Source organism: Fukomys damarensis, unplaced genomic scaffold, assembly GCF_012274545.1.
Source record: "Fukomys damarensis isolate Sample0158 unplaced genomic scaffold, DMR_v1.0_HiC HiC_scaffold_24, whole genome shotgun sequence".
Classification (NCBI taxonomy): Eukaryota; Metazoa; Chordata; class Mammalia; order Rodentia; family Bathyergidae; genus Fukomys; species Fukomys damarensis.
Window position 1 is genome coordinate 170,475 of NW_022900936.1, and position 22,251 is coordinate 192,725.

Below are 22,251 nucleotides of genomic sequence, written 5' to 3' on the forward strand. Positions count from 1 at the left end.
CATTTGCTAATATTTTTTTGAGCATTTTTACATTTACATTCACGAGTTAATGGTCTGTAGTTTCCATATTTTTGTAATAACTGGTTCTGGTATTAGGGCAATGCTGAACTCATAAAACAAGCTTAGACATATATCCTCCTCCAGTACCTCAAATATTTCAGAATTGGTGTTATTTTTTTCTTTAAATGTATTGGTAAAATTCACCAGTAATATCAGCCTAGAGTAGTGATGGCAAACATCCTAGAGCTTTCAATGATACACACAGCTCACTACAGCACACGTGCCACAGGCTCATACTAGACAAGCTCCTCTTTTAGGTTTTGAACTATAAGTCCAATACCCTCATTAGTTACTGGACCATCCAGGTTACCTATTTCATCTGAGTCGAGTGGTAGTTTGCAGGCTTCAAAGAAATTTGTATATTTCATGCACACTGTTTAATTCATGTATACAGAGGCCAAAGGGAGGGGAGTGACCAACTCAAGACCAGCTCAGCAGTGCTTAATTCTTGCCTTTCCCCTAGCCTGCTGCTACTACAAAGCCCTTCTCCCTGTGCCTGGCCAGGACTCACAGGTGAATCAGGGAAAGACACTGGGAGTGAGCCCTCTCCATCCTACCTGGAAGTGAATCCAGGTCATTGCTACATATAATTTAGTGAAATAAAATTGGAATCATGATGCACATACTCTGTACTTTAAAACCACTAATATATCTTCAAATAGCTCAGATTAAAAATCTTTCTAAAACATAATTTTAATGAACATATGGATTGTCACAACTGTTTCTACTATTTCCAATTTTCTTCTATTTGAATAAAATGGTGTTGTCATGATCTTTTTTTAATATAAAGCTCTATACTTATCAGTTTATTTAGGACAAATCCATTTAAAAAATTTTAATGCTTTTTTGTGCTCCCTTTGGCAGCACATATACTAAAAATTTTTAACACTTTTTGACACATTTTGCCCTACTGTACCTCAAAAAGCTGTATCAATCTACACTTCTAAAAATCATACACCACCAGAGAAACTATTCAGTATTTATACATAGTGTGACTTGTTTCACTTAGGAGTATATCCTCAATATGTATCCATTTTTCTATGAATGTGGGTAAGAAACTAAAATGCTACATAAGATCCTAATGATATAATTGACAATGTGAAATAGGAAGAAAAGGAATAAAGGTATAGGGGAAATGGGAAAGGTAATAAGGGAAAAGGAAAAAAAAATGAGATAATGAAAAAAGGAAATAAAGTATTTGTAAATAGGGAAGGGAGGAGGGGGTGAAGGGAGGGCAGGGATAAGGGGAAAAAATGAGAATGAAGACCTGTCAAGTAAAGGTACAAGATCCCAATGATGAATGTAATTGTAACTGTATACCTGAAATGTACCAATAAACTCAATGAGAGAAAAAAATAAAAATAAAAATCATACACCATGGTGCAATCTCACCAAAGGGGGTGAAGAGGGCAGGGATAAGGGGAAAAAATGAGAATGAAGACCTGTCAAGTAAAGGTACAAGATCCCAATGATGAATGTAATTGTAACTGTATACCTGAAATGTACCAATAAACTCAATGAGAGAAAAAAATAAAAATAAAAATCATACACCATGGTGCAATCTCACCATAGTCTCCACAGTACTGGGAATTGTCAAATGTTAGATGACTGCCCAGACAACTTCCCAGGACAGAAATATTTAAGTTATTCTCTCAGGACATTCACTGCACAATGCTCACACTGCCTTCTGCACTTTTCTGGGGTTGCCCATCCCTCTCCCACGGGGCACTCACCTCCTGCTTTTCTTCAAACCTTCTTGGAGCTCCTTGTGTCATATAAGCTGCAATTCTTATATGACAGAATTGTTTCATTCACCTTACGATAGTTTATTAATGTATAAATGGTAATTTTTCATCAAATATTTTGTTTAGTACTTTGTTCTTTAAACAACCTTTCTCATTCTAACATCCAAAAAAAAATTCAGTAGTTTTATATTTCCTCCCTCTTAAACTCTTCACCTGTCTAAAGTTTAATTAGTATGTGGCGTGAGGAAGAATCTGTTTCAGCTCCATCTCTGGCTGACTGCATCCTTGACTCCCCAAATAGAAGTGTGAATGACAAGGGAACATGTGTGATGTGTCAGAAAACAAAGTGACATTAACATCAACTTAAGTTGCTTATACAGGTATTTTTTTTTAATTAGTTAAAAATCCAAAACACTGACCTAGTGTTCATACAAGACATTAATTGTGCCTCACCTTAGAAGAAAAATAAAAGCTAATCATGATTTCTGAAAATCCCTGAGACAGGCCAGGGTACGTAAGTCCAGAAGCTCCAAAATCCCACTGTTCCTAGCCAGTGCAGGCCAGCCCTTACCAGTAGGCAGGTCCCCATCCACTCGGACACCAGCACGTCTACTTTCTCAGGCAGCACAACATCCTCCACCTTCTGCTGGAACACAGTGATGGTGTCAGCAAAGCCATTCTGCAGGACCAGCTGGCCCGTGTGCTGTGCCATTTCACTTGCCTCCACAGCATATACCTGCAGCAGCAATGTGTTCATCAGTGCACATCCGGACCCTGTGCAGGGTCATCCTGTGTCCTCTACTCTCCTCTTGGATCATAGTCAGCACAGAAAGAGGCATGGTATTGGACAGCAGTGGATGGTGCAGACCAATGCCCACAGCTCACCCCCTCAGTTGGCACCCATGTATCCACCCATGCTGCATGCGAACAAAATTACTACACGCCCAGCTGCTCCTGCACGCAGCAAATCTGACCACTATCCAGAGAGCAGCCAACAGTCTGAGAGCATGGCAGCCTGAGGGGCAATCAGACCCAGGCTTTTACAAGGGGAATCTGGGAGGGCTCTGGGGTTGGTCCTGCTGGCAAAGTCTGGGCAGTTTCCACCCCTAAGCCAGCATCTCATCCCGTGTCAGGCTCTGTGGAGCGGTGACATGGAGGGCAAGAAGGCACAACACTGACTCAATGAGTTAGCTTACTATATTTAACTTCAGTGAAAGCTCACAAAACAGTCCCACACCACCACTTACTCAGTCACTTCCATCCCACCCTATGCCACTCCTAGCTGCTGTGAGCTGCACATCCCTCACAGCTCCCCATCTGCCTGACATGAGCCTCACTCATACAACAGTACCACTGAGTCAACCTAGAGCTAACCTGTCAACCTATCAGACCCAAATACCACTTGTGGCGCCACCTTGTACCCAACTCACCGCCTTGGGCCGTGCATGGTGTGCACAAAATAGGCTGATGATGCCAGTGCCACAGCCAACATCCAGGATAACCTTGCCCTTCAGGGATTCCTTGTTCTGCAGGATGACACTGTGGTACTTTGTTGTCCGTGGTTGGTCTGCCAACATTTCCAAATGAAGTTTCTAGAGAAAACACACTGAGCATCACTGTGAGGCCACAGTGGGCAGTGAAGGGATGAAACAAAGTTCTGGAACCCTCGCAGTGCAGTCCAGTGCCACCTACAGCTTCTTCCTGCCTCTACCCAAGAGCCAAGTGAGCAGGGAACAGTGGGGACCACTCCAGATGGAACAGAAATCCTCCCCATAGTCAGTGGGATACTGCACCTTCAACAAGTTATCTATCAAAAGAGAATACTGAACATGTCACAGGAGACCTGCCAGAGAGGCCCAATGAGCTCTCCATACGTGTTTACCCCTTGATTGTCTGAGGAGGGTGGAAATTACAGCTTGGATAGAGATAACACCCCTGGCTGGCCTACACTGCATGTTAAGAGAGGAAGGCATCTGAGCCCTGGGGAGGCAGAGAAAGGCCCCCTCAAGGTACTGGCAAAGCCCAGAGCTGCTGCAAGGATATATGACACCCCAGAACCCTTGGGGGCAAGACCCAGCTACAGAAGAAGCACCACTAGAAAGACAAGTAGACAGGCAGGAAGACAGCACAGAAGGGCTGCCCAGATCTCACCAGCACAAACAGGAGTCTGGATGAGGACTCCTGCAGCTCCTTACAAAGACACCACTGCAGAATAAAAACAAAGGGGCAGGAGGCTGATGGAAAGGAATGTCAAGCCCACTCATCTGCCTACAAGCATTCACTTTAAACGTAAACACAGGCTGGGTAAAACAAAGGACAGGAAGGCATACCACATTCACACAATGGGAGAACTGGAACAGCGGCACTGACTTCAAGCAAAGGATATTTCAGGGCAGAGAATGTCCCCAGGTCACAACAACACAGGAATTGATTCATCAAAAGGACATCATAACTCTAAATATTTCTGTATCTAATAACAGCCATGAAAATATAAGCAGCAAAAACTAATAGAAATGCAAGAAACAAAATTACGGTTATAAGTAGTGTCTGATACCATCCTCAGTAACTGACTGAAGTAGACAGGGCATGTCAACAAATGCTTACAACAGTAGTTACTAGCACAAAATGTCTAGGGATATGTTTAACAGAAAAGGTAGACCACTGTATACAATAAAAACCTTCAAACTCTGAGACATGAAACAAGGCCTGGGGAGTGGACACCACAGAGAATCACACCTCTTAAAACTACTTACAATCTATGCAGCACCAACTGAATCTCCAACCAACCTGTCATAGGGGGGCACAAAACAATAAATGCTGAGGCAACCAGGAATATGCTGAAAACAGAATGGCTGTCCAGCTAGCTCTCAGACTTACAAACTACAGAGATACAGAACAACAGCAGAAAAATAAATGAATCACCACAATAGGTCAGAAATGCCAGAGGAGATGCTGGAAATGTATGATAAATGTGACACCTGCCCAATTACCGGGAGAGGATTAGCAGGTATCTGTGGGAAGAATCTAATGCAGAATATCATCTCTTCTTTATCACAAATAAATCCCAGAATGCTTTAAGTATCTCATTGTGTAGAATTATAACAGGTGTACCAGAAAGGGTCCATAAATCTGTTACCGAAAGAAATCTGTAAGCAGCAGTTGTCTTTGTTCCAGGAGTGCAGGCCAAGGAGGCCGACTTAGGCTTTCATTCTTAATAGACTGAAAGTTCTAACCATGTATAAACATTAATGAATGCTTTAACTCCAATTTTTCATTTGGAAATAAAACATATGTGCAAAAAGTGAATTAAATGAATTGGTACAGATTACAAAATAGTTTATGTAGCAAACCCTGGGTGCTTACATAGCAAACCCACAGGGTGCTTGCGCACCTAGTCTTCCCACACAGCCTGTAGTCCCAGACTCTCCAGTGGTAAGAACTGCCACCCTACTTCAGGCACAGACCCATGCTCCCAGTGTCACCACCTGCTACATTCACACTTTATGCAACTGAATCAAAAATCTATGCGCCTGCTTCCTTCCTCCACTCAGGAGCTTCTGTAACATTTACCCCACAAGTAGCTGTTTATGTCTAAATTGGTGTTGCCCGAACCATAGGTCATGGGCTTTTCTCCATAGCAAGAAGTAAAAAGAGGGCCAGGTACTTAGTTCAGTGGTGCTGCCACCTGCCTCACAAGCTCAAGGTCCCAAGTTTGATCCCCGATACCAAAAAAATAATAATAAAAAGATTAATAAGCTGGTGGGTTGGCCGGGGTTTTAGCTCAGTGACACCACACCCACCTTGTAAGTGCAAGGTCCTAAGTTTGATTCCTGGTACCCAAAAAAAAAAGATTAATATAAGCTAGCTATTTTTAGCTATCATTGTTCATTGATTTATATAATTTTTCTATTTCAATTTTAAAGTAAAATATATTATTTCTTTTAAACACTGAGAGTTCATAATCCTTTATTAAAATAATATCTCAAAACTGGGTCAGCCAACAGCAGGTCTTGGGTCAAGTCCAGTCCCACCTGCTTTTGTATGGCCTCCAAACTAAGAAACACTGCTACATTTGTGTGTTTTTTAATCAAAAGAAAATGACTTTGTAACATGTGAAAGTCATATGAAATTCAGTTATCAGTGTCCCTAAATGCTTTACTGAAGCACAAGCATGCTCCGGTCACATGTACACAGTTGCCTTCACATCAGCATGGCAAAGCTAAGCAGCTGTAACGGAGACACTACAGCCAGCTGAGCCAAACAGGAAGTGTATCACCCATTCCAAACAAACAGAAGAACCAGACTACAAATTAGTTTTGAAAATCTAGAGCCTAAAACTAAAGAGAAGAACTTGCCATCAACCCAGCCAAGCTGGGAATCTGGAAGACCATACCAGAGTCCCGTAGCTGCCGAAGTACTCCTCATCCTGCCATGTGTCCTCAGGGTCATACTCCTCCACCTGCCTCCCCACGTGGTTCGCCGGGATGTACCCACAGCAGCCTGCCCGCTCACCCCACCACCAGTCGGCTGTGGTTTGTCTCAGGATAAGAATTTTTTCTCCCCTCAAAAAACTGAGCTGCAAAACAATCAGAAGTAGACAGACATTAAAATCCAACTGAGAAGCCAGTAACTTCATCTCAATGGTCAATGGGAGATAAACTCTTGTCCGTAGTGACTAAATCAGGGATTTCAAACAGGGTCCACAGCTAATTCCAGAAACAAATTACAAAAGTCACAGTAGCATTTAAGAGATATTTTGGGGAGCATCTATTTAAAAGAATTACACAGCTTAATTCATACTATTTAAAAGAAAGAGCATGCTGGGCATGGTGGCACACACCTGTGATCCCAGCACTCTGGGTGGTTGAGGCAGGAGGATCACAAGTTTGAGCATAGCCCGGGCAACTTATCAAGACACTGTCTCAAAATAAAAGGTTAAAAAAGTACCGGGATGTAGCTCAGTGGGAAAGCCGTAGGGTTGAACCTCAGTATGAGAGACAGAGAAGAGAAAGGGAGAGTGGGGAAGGCAGGCAGGCAGGCAGGGTAAACATTTTTAAATGGTTCTGGGCAAAGCTTTTCAACAATCCTTCATCATACACAGTTATGCAGTCGCAGACTCAAGTCACAGGAGGCTGGCTGTTACAGAATAAAGAAAGCAGTGTCCAGGCTTTCTCTGCTCTGGAGAGCCTCTAATGGTGGGTCTACAGTGTGATTTTCAAGCAGCATGGGAGTCAGTGCTTCTCCCTGCATGGAGCCAAGGGCCCCACTCCTCACCCAGGTATGCTTGCATCCTACTGGGCCAAAATCTGTGAAGCCAGGAAACAAAGAAGATGCACAGATCTACATGGTTCTAAATATCCCACATTTCTTTTACTTGGTATGACACTGCAAAATTAACACCTAATTTTACCACTGAATATGTTGAAATCCATATATCACAGATGCTGTGTAGCTACCTGGGTCTCGTCAGTGGCAGCATAGTCCGCGATGGCCACAAACTCTTCTGGCTGTGGCTGCACACTCTCCTGTAGGAGCTGGGCCTCACCAAACCCCGTGGGCTCCTCTTCCTGCTCCTGCCACAAAAACACAAGGACAGCATCATCGAGTTCCTTCTTTTCCATATGGGTGATCAAAATGGGCTCAAATAAAGATTACCATGAGTAAAAATGAGAATCAAGATCTGTCATGTAAAGGTACAAGATCCCAATGATAAATGTAACTTTACTGTTACTTAAAAAGTACTAATAAACTCAATTAAAAAAAGACTCCTATGACTAAGAATTTATTATGCAAATCCCTCAGGTTTACAACCTAAACAGAATGTCAACAGGAGCAGCAACAAAAGGGGTATGAGACCCTTGGCTTTACAGGCAATGCTTCCTGAAAGTGAAAATCAGCATACAAGAGAAAAAAACTGTGCAAGAGTTTGGGTTCCAGGGACCTCTTCTCCCTAGGACAGAGCTGGTGGGCAGAGCCAAAGGTCTATGACAGGTGTTGTGGCCTGGCATAAGCCTATTACAAATATCTGTGAAGCCCAGGCAGCCACTGGGACCCGTGCTGCTGAGACTTAGAGGAACCCTGCCCTCTGCCACTTTCCATCAGGATCCATAGTCCTGAAAGACAGCCCTGGAGGTAGCCAGCCCCAAGCCACAAATCTCTGCTCAACAGAGCAACATATCCCAGTTGACACACTTTTTTTTTTTTTTTTTTTGGTATTAGGGATCAAACTCAGAACCTAGAGCTTGCAAGGCAGGCTGTGACACCATTGAGCTAAATTCCCAGACCCCAATTTACACACTTTTTTTTTCCTTTTTATTGAGTTTATTGGTACAATCTAGGTATACAATAGTTACATCCATTATTGGGATCCTGTACCTTTACATAATAGGTCTTGATTCTCATTTTTCCCCTTGTGCCTGCCCTCCCTTCACCCCCTCCTCGCCTCCCCATTTACAAACACTTTATTTCCATTTTTTCAGTTTCTCATATTTTTTTCCTCTCCCTTATTACCTTTCCCCCACCCTTCCCACTTTCCCTACACCTTTAGCCCTTTACTTCCTATTTCACATTATTACCTCATTAGGATCCTGTGTACTATTATAGTTTTTCACCCCAGAGAAACTATTCGGTATTTCAGTCAAAGAAATCTCTGTATGAACATTAAAAATAAGGGATCCTAATTACGCACTTTTAACAAGCATTCCTAAACATTAAAGTAATTTCTGCTCACTTTAGGAAATGTGTGAAGACACAAAAGAACAAAACAAAAACATACTGTAAACTCATTCTGGGATCAGATCACAGTTAACAAATTTGTATTTGTCCTTCCAGACTGAAGAAAGTGCACACTGACACATGCACAGAGCACTTGCTGGGATCACACTCTTGCCTTATGATGTTTCTCACTTCCTAGTGCCGAATATTTTCCCTCATATTCAATATGCTTCTAAACATATATAATTTGCATAGACATAGATATAGTGGTATCTTAGTTCACAAACTGAACTCTTTCCACAATTCTGGTTTCAAATCAAATTAGACATGAACCAAATCAAATTCAATGATTAGGTTCAATCTTGACCTCATGGAGAAATTTGATTCAGTTCTCATCCGATTTGGTTTGTGACCAGAATCATGGGGGAGAACTGAGTTTGTGAATTGAGGTACCACTTGTACTGGGACTGAACTCAAGGCTTTCATACTGAGCTACATTGCCAGCCACCCTTTTTTTTTTTTAATTTATTCATTTTTTGCTACCGGGGATCGAACTTAGGACCTTGCACTTACAAGGAAGGTGGCAGAACCTAAATCTGCAGCCTGCTTTTTTTATTTTTTATTTTGTGAAAGGGTCTTGCTAAATTGCCCAGATTGAACAAGAATTTTAAATTCTCCTGCATGATACTCCCAGAACAATGGGATTCTGGACATGCACTACCACACCCAGCTCCAATCAATCTATCTATCTATCTATCTATCTATCTATCTACATAGATACAGATATATTTCGTATTGGGGGTCAAACTCAGGACCTTGTGCTTGCAAGGCAGGGGGCAGCACCAATGAGCTAAATTCCCAGCCCCAATCAATATATTTTTGATAGTAATATAGTAGTCTGTGAACTACTGTAGTTTATATAATCTCCTAGTTTCATACATTTAGACTTTCAGTTTCTTCTATAATTATGCAAAGATCAACTTTCTTAAACAAAAATCCTATTGCCTGCCCCAACAATTTTCTTAGAATAAATTCCTGAGTGTGAAAATGATGAATCAAGACTCTTCAGGCCTTCATGACTTTTGACTATATCATCAAATGCCTTCAGAAAGGCAGTTTCTTGCTTCCTTGTGGCAAGTGGGGTTTGGCCACGTGAATGGCAACTACAAGCTTCCCTGTACCCTCATCAACAATAGATATTGATCACCTTCACCTTCACCAATTCCCTGGCTAAAAATCACCTTTATATTACTTCAACTTGCCTTTATTAGTGTGGTCAAGCATGTTTTTTTAAAGTTCTGATTGGTCATATTTATATTTTGCTAATAACCTACTGCAAACTTCATATTCTCCCTATTGCAGTTCACCACTCCTCTCCCACCTTCCTCAAACACCTGCTCCATGCTCAACACAGACACCTGCATTCACACTCACATGCACACAACGGATTTTTATTTCTTTTTGTATATTTTTTTTTGTATTTTGCTTTTCTTACACAATACCTTTGAGGAAAACTTTGGTATTTTCAATGACTATACAATATTTAATTCTGATTGATTTGTCAACTATCCTCTACTGATTTTCATTTGGTATCATTTCCTATCACTAAAAACCATGCTAAAACAACAACAAAAAAATGTGCACATGTCTCCATATGGAAAGACATTTTTTTTTCCTACAGGAGAATGGGTGGCCAGAAAGATCAAGAATTATTCAAACATGTCAGAACCTTCACATACAGGATGTACCACTCCCCACTTCACCAGCAAAACACAGTACCTTCTGTTGAACACCCAGCAGCAAAAGGCATCATCACTGCCTCTAATATTTGGCAGTGATGGGTATACTGTTGATTTCAATTATTTGGTCACATTGTTTTCATGGTTTTTGGTTGCTTGAATCTGCTCTTCTGTAAAAGGCCTCTTTATTTAGTTTGCCTGGTGTTTAATTTGGCTATTTGCTTTCTACTTAACAGATTGAAAGAATTTTTTGCATAATATATCTTATTTTCAATCTTGAACAAATGTTTTCTAAATTTATACTGTCACTATAGTTTTTCAATATTAAGTCAAAGTCAATACATACACAAAAAGATGAAAAACACATGAGACAGAGGGCAAGACATGTAAAACTAGCAAAAACCTCTAACTTGTATGCAAGCAGAGTCCCTCCAGAAAGAGAAGGCAGGAAAAATAACTGAAGAGTAATGGTAGAAATTTTTCTAAAATTAAAAAACACCTCAGATTCCAGAAGCTTGACTAAACTCAAGCAAGATAAATACAAAGAAAATTGCTGAAAACAGAGAGAGAGAGAGAGAGAGAGAGAGCGCGAGCGCTGAATGAAGCCAGTGGGAAGAAAAAAACAGAGTTCACAGCAATTAACTGAAGAAGACAGCAATGACTTCTCATAGGTAACAATGGAGCCAGAAGATGATGAAATGACATATTCTAAATGTTGGAAGAAAAAAACCTCAAACCTAAAATTCCATTACAAGCTAAAATATACTTCAAAACCGAAGTCAAAAATATTTTTACTCACACAAGGCTGACATAACCTGATCAACAAGCCCACGTGATTAACTACAAAAATAGGCTGTTCGTGTTGAAAGGAAATGAGCACAAAGAAAACAAAGAGTGTAGGAAAAACAGAAAGGCTACCACAGAGGTAAGTGCATAAAGAAATATAAGACACTTTATTTCTAAAATGGCTTTTGACAGTATAAAGCAATAATAGTAATCTATTCTGGGGCATATAACATGTAGAATTAAAACAATGTACAACAGGATGAAAAACTATGGGAGCTGGAAAATGTAACTTGTAAGACTTTTACACTGTTGTAAAGTTAAAAGAACATGAAAAAAGAATGTATACTGAAATTTCTTGGGAAGCCATTAAAATAATATATTAAAAAGTATAGCTAACAAGCCAATAAAGGAGATATGTAATTACAGAAAATATTTTATTAATGCAAAAGGGCAGGAATGGAGAGATGCACAAAGCAGAACTGTGACAAACAGAAAAGAACAAGATGTTAGACTAAATCCTATCAGTCATTACACTAAATATTAACGGACTAAAATACTCCAGTTGAAGTGTAGAAGTCATTTTACAAGAAGGAAAAAAGACCCAAGAGCTAGACCAAGGTAGCTTTCTACAAGAAAAATGCTTTCAGTACAAGGACCTATGGTAAGTTAAAGATGTATGTATATAACTATACATACCATACAAGCACCAATCATTAAGAAAGCTGGTACAGCTAAGTAAACATTTGAAAAAGCATATTCAAAGCAAAAATATTTATAGAGAAGAGACTTTATAAAAATCAAAATCAATTACTCTAGGAAATAAAATCCTAAATAAATGAACCCAGTAACATGGGCTCAAAATATATGAAACAAAGAATAACAAAACCAAAAAGAAAACCAGACAAATCTACAGCTATAGTGGAATTTTTTTTTAAATCTCTCAATAATTGATAGAAAAAGTGGACAAAAATATCAGAAAAGATACAACAATTAATTTATTTTTTGAGGTGGATTCTTGCTCAAACTGCTGGACTCTGGTGATCCTCATACCACAGTATCTAGAACCTACAGGTGTGAAAAACTGCATTCAGCCAACAGAGAGCTGAACATTAACAACCCGTATGATCTTAATGACATTCACAGAACACTACACCTGACAATTGAAGGACAGAGTCTTTGAGGTGCACATAAAATAGCACCAAAGTAACCCATGGTCATAAAGTAGCCCAGAATAAATTTCAAAGGAATAACATTATAAAGTCAGTCATATTCTCCCACCAAATATAATCAAACAAAAATTAAGTAACAAAATGGTAAGTCAGTTTTCCCAAATGTTTGGTAATAAAAACACTTCTAAACAGCCTAGAAAATTTCTACCATGATACTGTATATTTTAAAAATCCTAACAATAAAAAATGTTACGCCTTTGAATGTGTGAAGTAAAATAAAGCAGTAGTGATCAAAGAAAATATTCTATCTTTGAAGACATAAATTAAAGAAGAAAGGTTTAAAAATCAATGATCTAGGCTTTGATCTCAAAATGCTACAGAGGGCTGGGGATTTAGCTCAGTGGTTCTGCCCCAAGTGTAAGGTACCGAGTTCAATCCCCAGTACCAAAAACAAACAAAATCAAAATGTTACAAAGAGAGAAAATTAAACCAAAAAAAGAATAGAAAAAAAGATAAAGCAGAAATCAATAAAAGAGAAAACAGAGTAAAGACATTCAACAGACAATACTGGTTCTCTGGAAAGATAAAATAAAACTCTAAGAAGACTGATGATTAAAAAATGCTAAAACAAAAATAACCAATTATCACCAAACTTTTCTTCTATAGTGGAGCATGTATTAACAGGGTTACTGAAACATTACTAAGATTCACAAGGAATCAGGAAAATAAAAGAATACCCTTTCTAAACCCTCCAAATGACCAAAATTAAAGAGTCTGATGCCATCAAGTGTTAGCACTACTGTGAGCTCCTGGAGACCTGTGAACCACTGTGGCTACTTGGAGGAACAACTAATTTTTCCCCAGTGAGAATGAGTGTGAGCAATTCCTTAAATGGCAATACCATCGATGGAGCACAATGGACAGACGCAGGCGCCACACAGTGCTGTGAGATGGGGAAACCTGGAAATACATTAAGCATCCAGCAAAAGGGGAACAGATAAAATGAAATACAAACCTACTGTGCAAGGGGAAGAACGCAACAGGCCTGCACACACACCTAGGAAAGCAGAGTGTTCACACAAAGCACATGCATACATACCGGAGAATGCAGTGTGCTCACACAAGAAACAATGACAAGAACCAAAAGTATTGAGGCTGAAGCAGCATGACACACTACCAACAAGGATAAACCCCCCAGAAATAGTTACATGAGAAGGGCAATCACAGGTGACAGAGAGTATGACATTACTTACTCAAACTTTAAAGAGCGCACACAAAACAATATGATAAATTGTTCAAGGTGGCATTAAAGCATAAAAACCAGTGCAGCAGAAGGCTGGGAACTGGATTTTAGCTCAGTGGTGCCACCGCCTGCCTTGCAAACACAAGGTCCCAAATTTGATCCCCAGTACAAAAAAAAAAATCAAAAACCAGTGAAGAAGCACACACATCAACTTCCTAATTCACAGAAGTATTTGCCTCTGGAGAAAGAGGAAGAGTATGAGTTTCAGGAACAAACTTCTATCTACAGTATCATTATTTCATATGTGTGTATGTTCTGAGACAAGTATAGCAATATTAACAACACTAAATGTGTACTCTACTCCATGTTTGCAATATTATTCTATAAATGTTCAAATATATAAATTTCCCAAAAGAAAAATAGGACATCCATGGAAAAAATTTTATGACTAATTATATTAGCAGACCAATGAAATAAGCCAAATATAAATAAAATTCCTATATATAAAAACCCAAAGTAAAACCATCATTAAAACAAAGAAAATACTAAAATTGATATCAGACATGAAAATGATTTTTAAAACACTGTATATTGCAGTATTCATTTGTTAATTGCACATAATCATTCTTTAAAATTTAAGTGATTTTACTGCTAACTTGAATAAACCTGTACATGTATGTAATGCAGGCAGAAATAGCTTTCCTCTGATGCCAGGCCTACCTTCAGCACTGCCAGTTCTGTGCCTGCAACTTCACTGAACACTTGAGAACTAACTGAGGCTTTAAATCTGCAGCCCTGGATAACTATGCTGTTTGAGGCACAATAAGCATTTCCTTGGAAGCACTTATGTCAATGGAGAATGTTGAAGACTCACATCAACTCTATTTCCCCATTTAAATTTAAGCATTGTAGGGTTGGCAGCCACCTTCCAAGGGAAAAGAAACATTCCTCCACCACACCTGTGAGCCAACACATAGCAAGCACTCTGTACGTTCAAGTTCACAAAGCAAGATGTACCATGTACAGTTACAAATCCCCTATGATGAATGTTATCATTACGTATACTTAAAATGTACCAATAAATGTTTTGCTGGGCCAGGGATTTAGCTCAGTGGTACTGCCACCTGCCTCGAAAGCACAAAGTCCCGAGTTCAACTGCTGGTGTAAATGAATGAATGTATTTTTCCTTCAAAAAAAATTCATGAAGCACAGGCTCTTACATACCAGAACCACAGTTACCTGCAATTCACTTTGGGGACAGTCAGCTGGTGTCGCCATAGTTCACTTAAGCACTGCCTCATAACTGATGCTTTCATTATTTCATTTTCCCGTCCATTTCTACTTTAAAAGAGAGAAGTACAAAGTACATGTTACACTGCTTGATAACTAAGTTCACTTCACCTCTAAATCCCTTGATAAAGATCCTCTAACAAAAAAGCATGTGTCAGACTGGAGATTTAGCTCAGGGGCACTGCACCTACATCTCAAGCACAAGGTTATGAGTTTGATCCCCAAAGTTCCAAAAAAAAAAAAGTAGGGGTACCAACAGCATAGAAATGGAATTTATCATCACAAATCTTTGGGAACAATCAAAAGCATTTAAAAATTATACAAACTTCAATTTGTGCTTTCTCTACTCCCCACAGTGCTAATCTTACTCCACAGGTTGTTAGTTTGTTACATCGCCATGCTGATTTGCGACAATAAATCCATACACGTTCTCTCCCTAGGACTCTGACAGCTTTAACTCCATTTAAAGTCCACTGTCGGGCCTTCGCTGTGTTCTCACCTGCAAACTAAGGCCAGCTCACTCATACCCTTTCTCTCTCAACCTCAATTTCCAAGGGCACAACTACGTTCTGAGACGCCTGTATTTTTCAGTTACAAGCAATCCTTCGTTTAAAATTGTGCTTTACATCTAGATCAAGGCTGCTACTAGTTTATATACATTTTTCAAGGGAGAGCCTGAGCCAGGGATGGCGTAGGCGAATGGAGTAGACAGGTCTCTGCATCTGGGCGAGGGCTGGGAGGGGCGTGGCTCCCATTCAAAGGGTTCCAGCAGGCACGAACATGGGCGTGGTCGTGGAAAATAATGGCGTGGGACCCGACGTTCGAAGAGGGCGGGCACGGGAGTGGGCGGGGCGGGCGCAGAATTCGCGGGGGAAGGGGGCCGGGGCTCGGAGCCACCATGGCGCTCGTGGAGATCTCCAAAGAGACCGGGGGCCTCGGTCCACCAGCAACGAGTGCTCAAGGCGAAGATCCCTCATTGAGGATGTCCTGCGTCACTTGCAGTACAGCCACTTGAGCTGGCCATCAGAAAACCTACCTCGGTTGTGTTTCTCCGTTGAATTTAGCGTCCGCGCCGCAGAGGGGCGTGAGGTCCCAACCCGTGCCACCGCCCTCCACCCGCGCAAGCGTAGTGCGCACGAACGGGCTGAAGAGTGGATCCCGCCCCGGGATGACGTCACACGCAGGCGCAGTCCGAACGTGCCTCGCGGTGTGAAGCCAAACTGCCGCTCAGGATCTACACAGCCAGGGGGCGCACACGCAGTCCTCGGGGAAGGCTCCGCCCAGGGCTCAGCGCAAGCGCACTTTATGGCCACGCCTTCGCGCCTGGCGGGGATTGCGCTGCCGCGGGGTGGGGGGCAGCCACGTCCAACTGCGGCCAACTAAGTTGTGGTGCTTGGTGGGTCAACTAGCGTCGTCGCTGACTTAAGGAACAGGCATCGCTTCCGGTGCTCTCTCAGCGGCCATTCGGAGACTGCGCGGATTCCGCCGATCAGGCGGTGACTTACCCGAGCGTTATCGCTAGGTTCCGGCGCGCCCTAGCGAGCGGTGGGGGCGGCGGTCCCCGGCCCCTGCCTCCGCAGACCGCTCGGCTCGGGTATCTCCGAGCGCATCTGGGCCCGAAAATGATGCGGCAGTGTCACCTGTGCAGTGCCCTGAAGAAAAGCCTTGGACGAGGCCAGGGCCTCGCGGCTTTCAGAAGAACGCTTGAAGGTCGGACCTGAGGGGAGGTGAGCTCGAAGGACTGCGGGCCGCGCTGCGTGTGTGCACCCACGGCCGCAGCCTCCGAAGACCTCTGTCTGGTTTTGTGGGTCTGTTGGAAGAAAAGCTAAAGAGCTGAGCCAGAGCCCCAAAGGCTGACAGAGGCCCGCCATGGTCTGACGAGGGTTCTCAGAAGCTCAGGAGCAACAGGCTGGGTCCAAAGTGGAATGGACTGCAGAAACCAACTCTGCATCTCCAACTCAGCCCCCAGCAGCTTGACGAATTAGGAGAAGGCCTCTCCCTGACAGACGATATTAGGCATAAGTATAACATACAGTAAAACTACTACAAGATGTGTGAAGAGGCAGAGAAAATAAGGTAGAAATACAGATGATCCAGATTCTGGAGTTAGCAGATAAGGACATTGATATAATAAAAATTGTAATGTTAAAATTTAAGGGAAATTGGACAAAATGGACATGATGAGAAATTGACAAAATAGGGACATACTTTTAGGACAGGCTCAACTGAAATCAATACCAGAAATGACCAACACGTGGCAGATTGGATGCAGCAGAAGTAGGAAGAGCCTCAAATATATCTGAGGAATATATCCAAACTGTAGCACAAAAAACAAGTGGGAAAAAGCATAGCATGAGAGAGTATTAGGTTTTACATATTATTGAATACCCAAAAAGAGGTAAGGTTAAAACAAAAGCAGTATTAGAGAAAATTGCCAAGTTCAGTAGAATCAAGCCAGAATATATACAAAGAAAAATTGCAAAGTCACATCACAGTAAAATTGAAAATCAGTAAGTTAGTGACAAAATCTTAAAGGTACCAAAAGGAAAAAGACCCATTACCCAAAAGATCAGTAGGTTAGAGCCAATTTACCACAACTTACAGGAACCACAGGATAATGAAAAAACATTCTTAAAGTGCTGAAAATCAAACTGCTGAACTCAACTGACAGGATCTCTAGATTCTGAGTTTGTGTTCCCCAAAACTGAAGAATAAATTTTAAGGAACAACGAAGGTGAAGAGTAGCAAATATTTATTGAGAGGGAGAGATTTTAGCTCCTGAGAGACAGGAAGAGGCCTAAGTGGGTTGCCACAGGCCCCACTTTGCAAGGGCAGTTTAATACAGCAAAATCACATGATGGCTGTATAATCATGAGGTAGGTACAATGTGGAACAAAACTATGATCACCCAGTAAGATTATAAGTATAGCCACTTAGGTAATACTGATTAATACTGATCTAAAGTGGAAGCACTGTAATTAAACCTGAATACTGAGGTTTTAGTTTAGGGAAAAAAAAAAAAAAAAACATGCTCAGCTGCTGGAGTGACTAGGCTCACATGCTCTAGGTTCACCACCACTGCCACAGACTAATTTATAAACAACAGAAGTTCATTTGGTTTGTGGTTCTATAGGCTAAGAAATCAAGGAGCTGCATCTGGCCAGAGCCTTCTGGCTGCATCATAACATGGCAAGAGAGAATGTTAAGAAAGCAAGCCAGAGAAAGCTAAACAAATTCACTCTGGTGACAACAAACCCCTTTTTTTTTTCCTTTTGCCATACTGAAGATTGAACATAGGGCCTTTGCACTGAGCTGCATTCTCAGCCCTTTTTATTTTTTGAGACAGGATCTTGCTTAGTCACTAAGTTGCCTGGGCTGAGCTCAACCTTACCATCTTCCTGGCTCAGCCTCCCAGAGGCCTACATGACCACACCTGCCTAACAGATCAACTTTTTTTTTTTTTTTTTTTTTTTTTTTTTTTTTTAAAAATCACTATGTACCAGACACCCCCCGAACTCACTGTGTAGCCCAGGTTGGTCTTGAACTCACAGCAATCCTCCTGCCTCAGCCTTCCTAGTACTGGGATTACAGGTGTGCGCCACCAACTTGGCTAACAGATCAACTTTAACAATGGTGAGAGTCAAAGGCAGAGCCCACACACACACACAGAATCACCTTGTATAAGTCCAACTCTCAACACAGTTGCACTGGGTATGAGGTTTACAACATACAAATGTATGGGACACATTCACACCATGGCACTCACCTTTTGCTTTTATTTACATCTTTCCTGAAAGACAGTAAAAGTAATGAATTTACAAAAAGAACTACAACCAAAAAAATCGTACAAGAACACTCTTGTGCCTTTGAGGAGCAGGGTATTTCCATGTGCTGCAGGGCCTGAGGTCAGCATTGCAGCACAGTAGGGACTTGGACTTTAGAGGCAAACCCAGGTGCTGACCTTGGCTTTGGCCCCTACCAGTGATGTTACCAGACTATGTTACTTTCTTTCCATATACTGTTTCGTTCTTTTTTTTTTTTTTTTTTTTTTTTTTTTTTTTTTTTTTTTTTTTTTTTTTTTTTTTTTTGGTTTTTTGGTATGGGGATCGAACTCAGAACCTTGTGCTTGCAAGGCAGGCAGCAGAACCACTGAGCTTATCCCTAGCCCCTACTGTTTCATTCTTGATAGTGAAGAAATACTAATAGGCTGAGCTCTGAGACACCAGCTGAGTTTCTCATTTTTGTCCAGGATTCATATGCTTATGCTTTCTTCTGGGTGTGACTTGTCCCATGGGTGATTTTGCAGCCCCAAGGACTCTATTTGACCCAAGAATGAATCTCACCCCAGATGACACCTCCAAAAACAGAAACAAGCCCAGGGGTGTATCTGACCATTCTCTGGGGAACCCTCAACCTCCAGGATCTAGACAACACTCTGAACCAGCTCTGGGCAGCAGAGCACACTCACGTTTGAGAAGTGCTGACCACACTTGGCAGCAGCCCTCTACCTAGTGGGAGCATCAACACGTATATGCCCAGGTGGGGAACATTGGGTACACAAATCACCCTGCCAGGGATTCAGCTGGTTGGTAGGTTGCAAAGTCTGCCCATGAAAGAGTTACCCAAAGTCTTGCTTAGGGTGGACTCTATGGCCTGACCTGTACCCTGCCCAGCTCAGGCTGAAGGCAGAGCCACACAGCAGGTGTTGAGTACACAGGCAGCAGCCTGTCTCACTCTGGAGGTAGTTCAACACTGGGTACATACTGTCATCCCCAAAGGCTTGAGTTTTTCTTTGAAAAATTGTGATTACCATAGCACGGTCCTTGCCTGCTTCTGTGTCCCACAGCCCACCAGGAAGCAGGGTGCAGCTCTGGCAAGCAGGGCCTCTGCACCTTTTTGAGGAGCCCCATAGGAAAGGACCAGGCCACTCCAGGTCCCCAAAGGCTGAATCCAGAAGATTGCTGCAAGAATCTTGCTCATGAAATCTTGAAAACTGCTTCAGTATATTAAATATATATTAGACTGGTGATATAAAAATGTTTCACAAGACACGTTTAGAAGTATTGTGACAGATAAATGTGAAACAATGTTAGCAGGCATGTTATAAAAATCATATCCATTTTATTATGGAGGTTACTTTAACTCCAAAAAGGATCTTTCAATTGTTTTATCTACATATCCTCCAATGTTTTATTTATATTAGCACTCAGTTAAACTATTAGATAATAAATATGCCTTTGGACAGATTGCAGTGATACTAACCTGTAAATAAATACAGTGTCATCCTCTGTACAGCGCCTTTAACCTAAAGTGTTCTCTAAGTTATGAAAACTAATGAAAAGAAATATTTGTGGCAGAGTCTGCGAAAGTCAAGACTAAGTTTTCTTTTGAATATCTTCCCCAGCAACAGCTCAAACATCACAGTGATGGTCCCTTAAGCAGTAAGCCTTCCAGCACAAATGCCAGGAAAATGGCTTTGTGTGGCTCTCTTCAGCCTTCTCCTCCAGGCCCTCCTAAGAATGTAAAAAAAAAAAAAGAAAATACAAACAAAGGCTCAGTTGTTTTGAGCTAGCGCTCAGGTTGCCATGGATGCAGAGGACCGAACATCAGGCTGCTTCACTCTCCAGGCTCCAGGCTCCATGCTGGGGCCTGCTCTTCTGGAAGGGATACTGATTTCAGACTGAAACCAAATGAATTTATAAAATTTAAGTGGTGCAAAAATAACAAAATGTGATATCCATAAAGTACTGATACTCTGTCACCATTTGCCAAATGGGAACTCCTGGATTCAGTCTAAATTAGCCAGGGAGTTCACTCTGCACTTTTGGACCCAACACATCTGGCTCAGAAGGACATCTTGTCCTACTATCTACTGTTCTTTGCTTGCTTTGGCTGCCTTATGTACCAGGAGTTCACTTGACCATTCTTAATTTACTCCTTCTGATAGAGAAAACTTTTATAAATAGCAAAAAACCTACAAAGTGTCAAATGTAGAAAGGCTTCTGCTGTCTCTAACAGCAGTTTGTTTTGTTTAGTTCAGAATTAACAGACACTTAGAGGCATTAACCTCTGCATGTGGCATTTGGTCTTATCCTGAGATAACAGGGCACGTGAAGACTCTGAGCTTAGAAGCTCTATAAATCACATGATTGTAAAAGTATCAAGATGAAAAGAACCATTGTTAACATTTGCTTTCCTGACCCTAAATACCCCCCTTCCTATGGGCTAGGATAGATAGCCAGGTGAAAGTTAAAGGTAAACTCCCCTAACTACAAAGAAGTGCTACATCTGGGTTGAAATTTAACTGTCTAGTGACCATGATTTGTATATCAGCAATGTGAACTGTGAGAATAAAATGTAAGCACCCCAATTATGTCAAGGCTGTAAACTCTATAGAAGAAGGAGTTGTAACCCAGTGCATGATCAATCCTGGCACTGCTTTTAGGTGTGATGAACCTTTGTTGGCAAAATAAACTTTTCTTATTTTACTTCCATTCTGCGCCTGTGTGTATCATTCACCAATTCCTTCCATAACATTTGAACAATACTGATGCACAGTGATTCACTACTGAACTAAGTGTCACGTGCCAAGGTCTGTCTGAAGTAGGAACTGAAGACAGCTCCAAGACTCCAGGGAGCCTCTGTGGCATGGCCTGTTAGGGCTGGTAGCTGCATTGTTTAGGAAAGGAGTCATTAACCTTCTATGCATCAATATTGCATTCACTTACACAGAAGCTTTTGTCTCTTCTCCCACATTCCTTTAGAACACAAGCCTCCTTTCTTCCTGTGGACACCAGCCACTGGAACCAATCTCATGAGTAGTTCAGTGGCAGGTGGCACCGGTTCTTTGTGTAAGGAAACAATGTTGCTGCCTGAGGCCTTTCCTCCTGACTGGCAGGTCAGAATGACCTCTTCCTGCACCAAGGCAATGCTGCCAGGCCTGCAAATGGTAGTCTCACTCACCAGAGCCAGGAGCTTGCCAAGTGGAAAACTGGGCTGGAGAGAGAAGGAGCTCTCAAGTAACTAGGCCAAAGAGAGGTACCTGTGGATCCTCCAGACTCCCTGCTCACTGCCTGGGTGGAAAAGGCACCCTGGTCTGGGAGGCCAAACACCTTCCCTGTTGTTATAAAACTGGGCTCTGGGGCAGCCAATCAGCAAGCTTCACCATTTTGTCAGAGGTCACGTGGGGGATTTTGGCATTAGGTGTCATAGACAGGCACAGCTAAGTCTGAGCCTCCATCTCTGCCTCCTGCCAGCCATAAGATGAACAGTTTCCTCCACCATATCTCTTTGTCATGATGCTATACCTCAACATGGGCCCAGAAACGAGGGATCCAGCTGACCATGTATGAAAAGCTCTTAAATCACAAGTCAAAATAAACCCTTCCAGGCCAGGGATTTGGCTCAGTAGTTCCGCTGTCTGCCTCTCAAGCACAAGGGCCAGTACAAAAAAAAAAATTTTTTTTTTAATTAAAAATATAAACCCTTCCTCCTTTAAATTGATT

At 41.6% G+C, this 22,251-nt stretch overlaps 1 protein-coding gene across 1 annotated transcript in view; it reads right to left on the minus strand.

Moving 5' to 3' along the window:
• The window catches only part of Prmt2 (protein arginine methyltransferase 2), a 30,372-nt gene extending 14,139 nt beyond the window's left edge, over positions 1–16,233 (minus strand). The window contains 6 exon segments of the mRNA XM_033767985.1: positions 2,377–2,541; positions 3,236–3,397; positions 6,199–6,381; positions 7,262–7,378; positions 14,681–14,794; positions 15,783–16,233. Of these exon segments, the coding sequence (XP_033623876.1) occupies positions 2,377–2,541; positions 3,236–3,397; positions 6,199–6,381; positions 7,262–7,378; positions 14,681–14,734 (681 nt within the window). The 5' untranslated portion in view covers positions 14,735–14,794; positions 15,783–16,233.
• Positions 16,234–22,251: the final 6,018 nt, after the last annotated feature.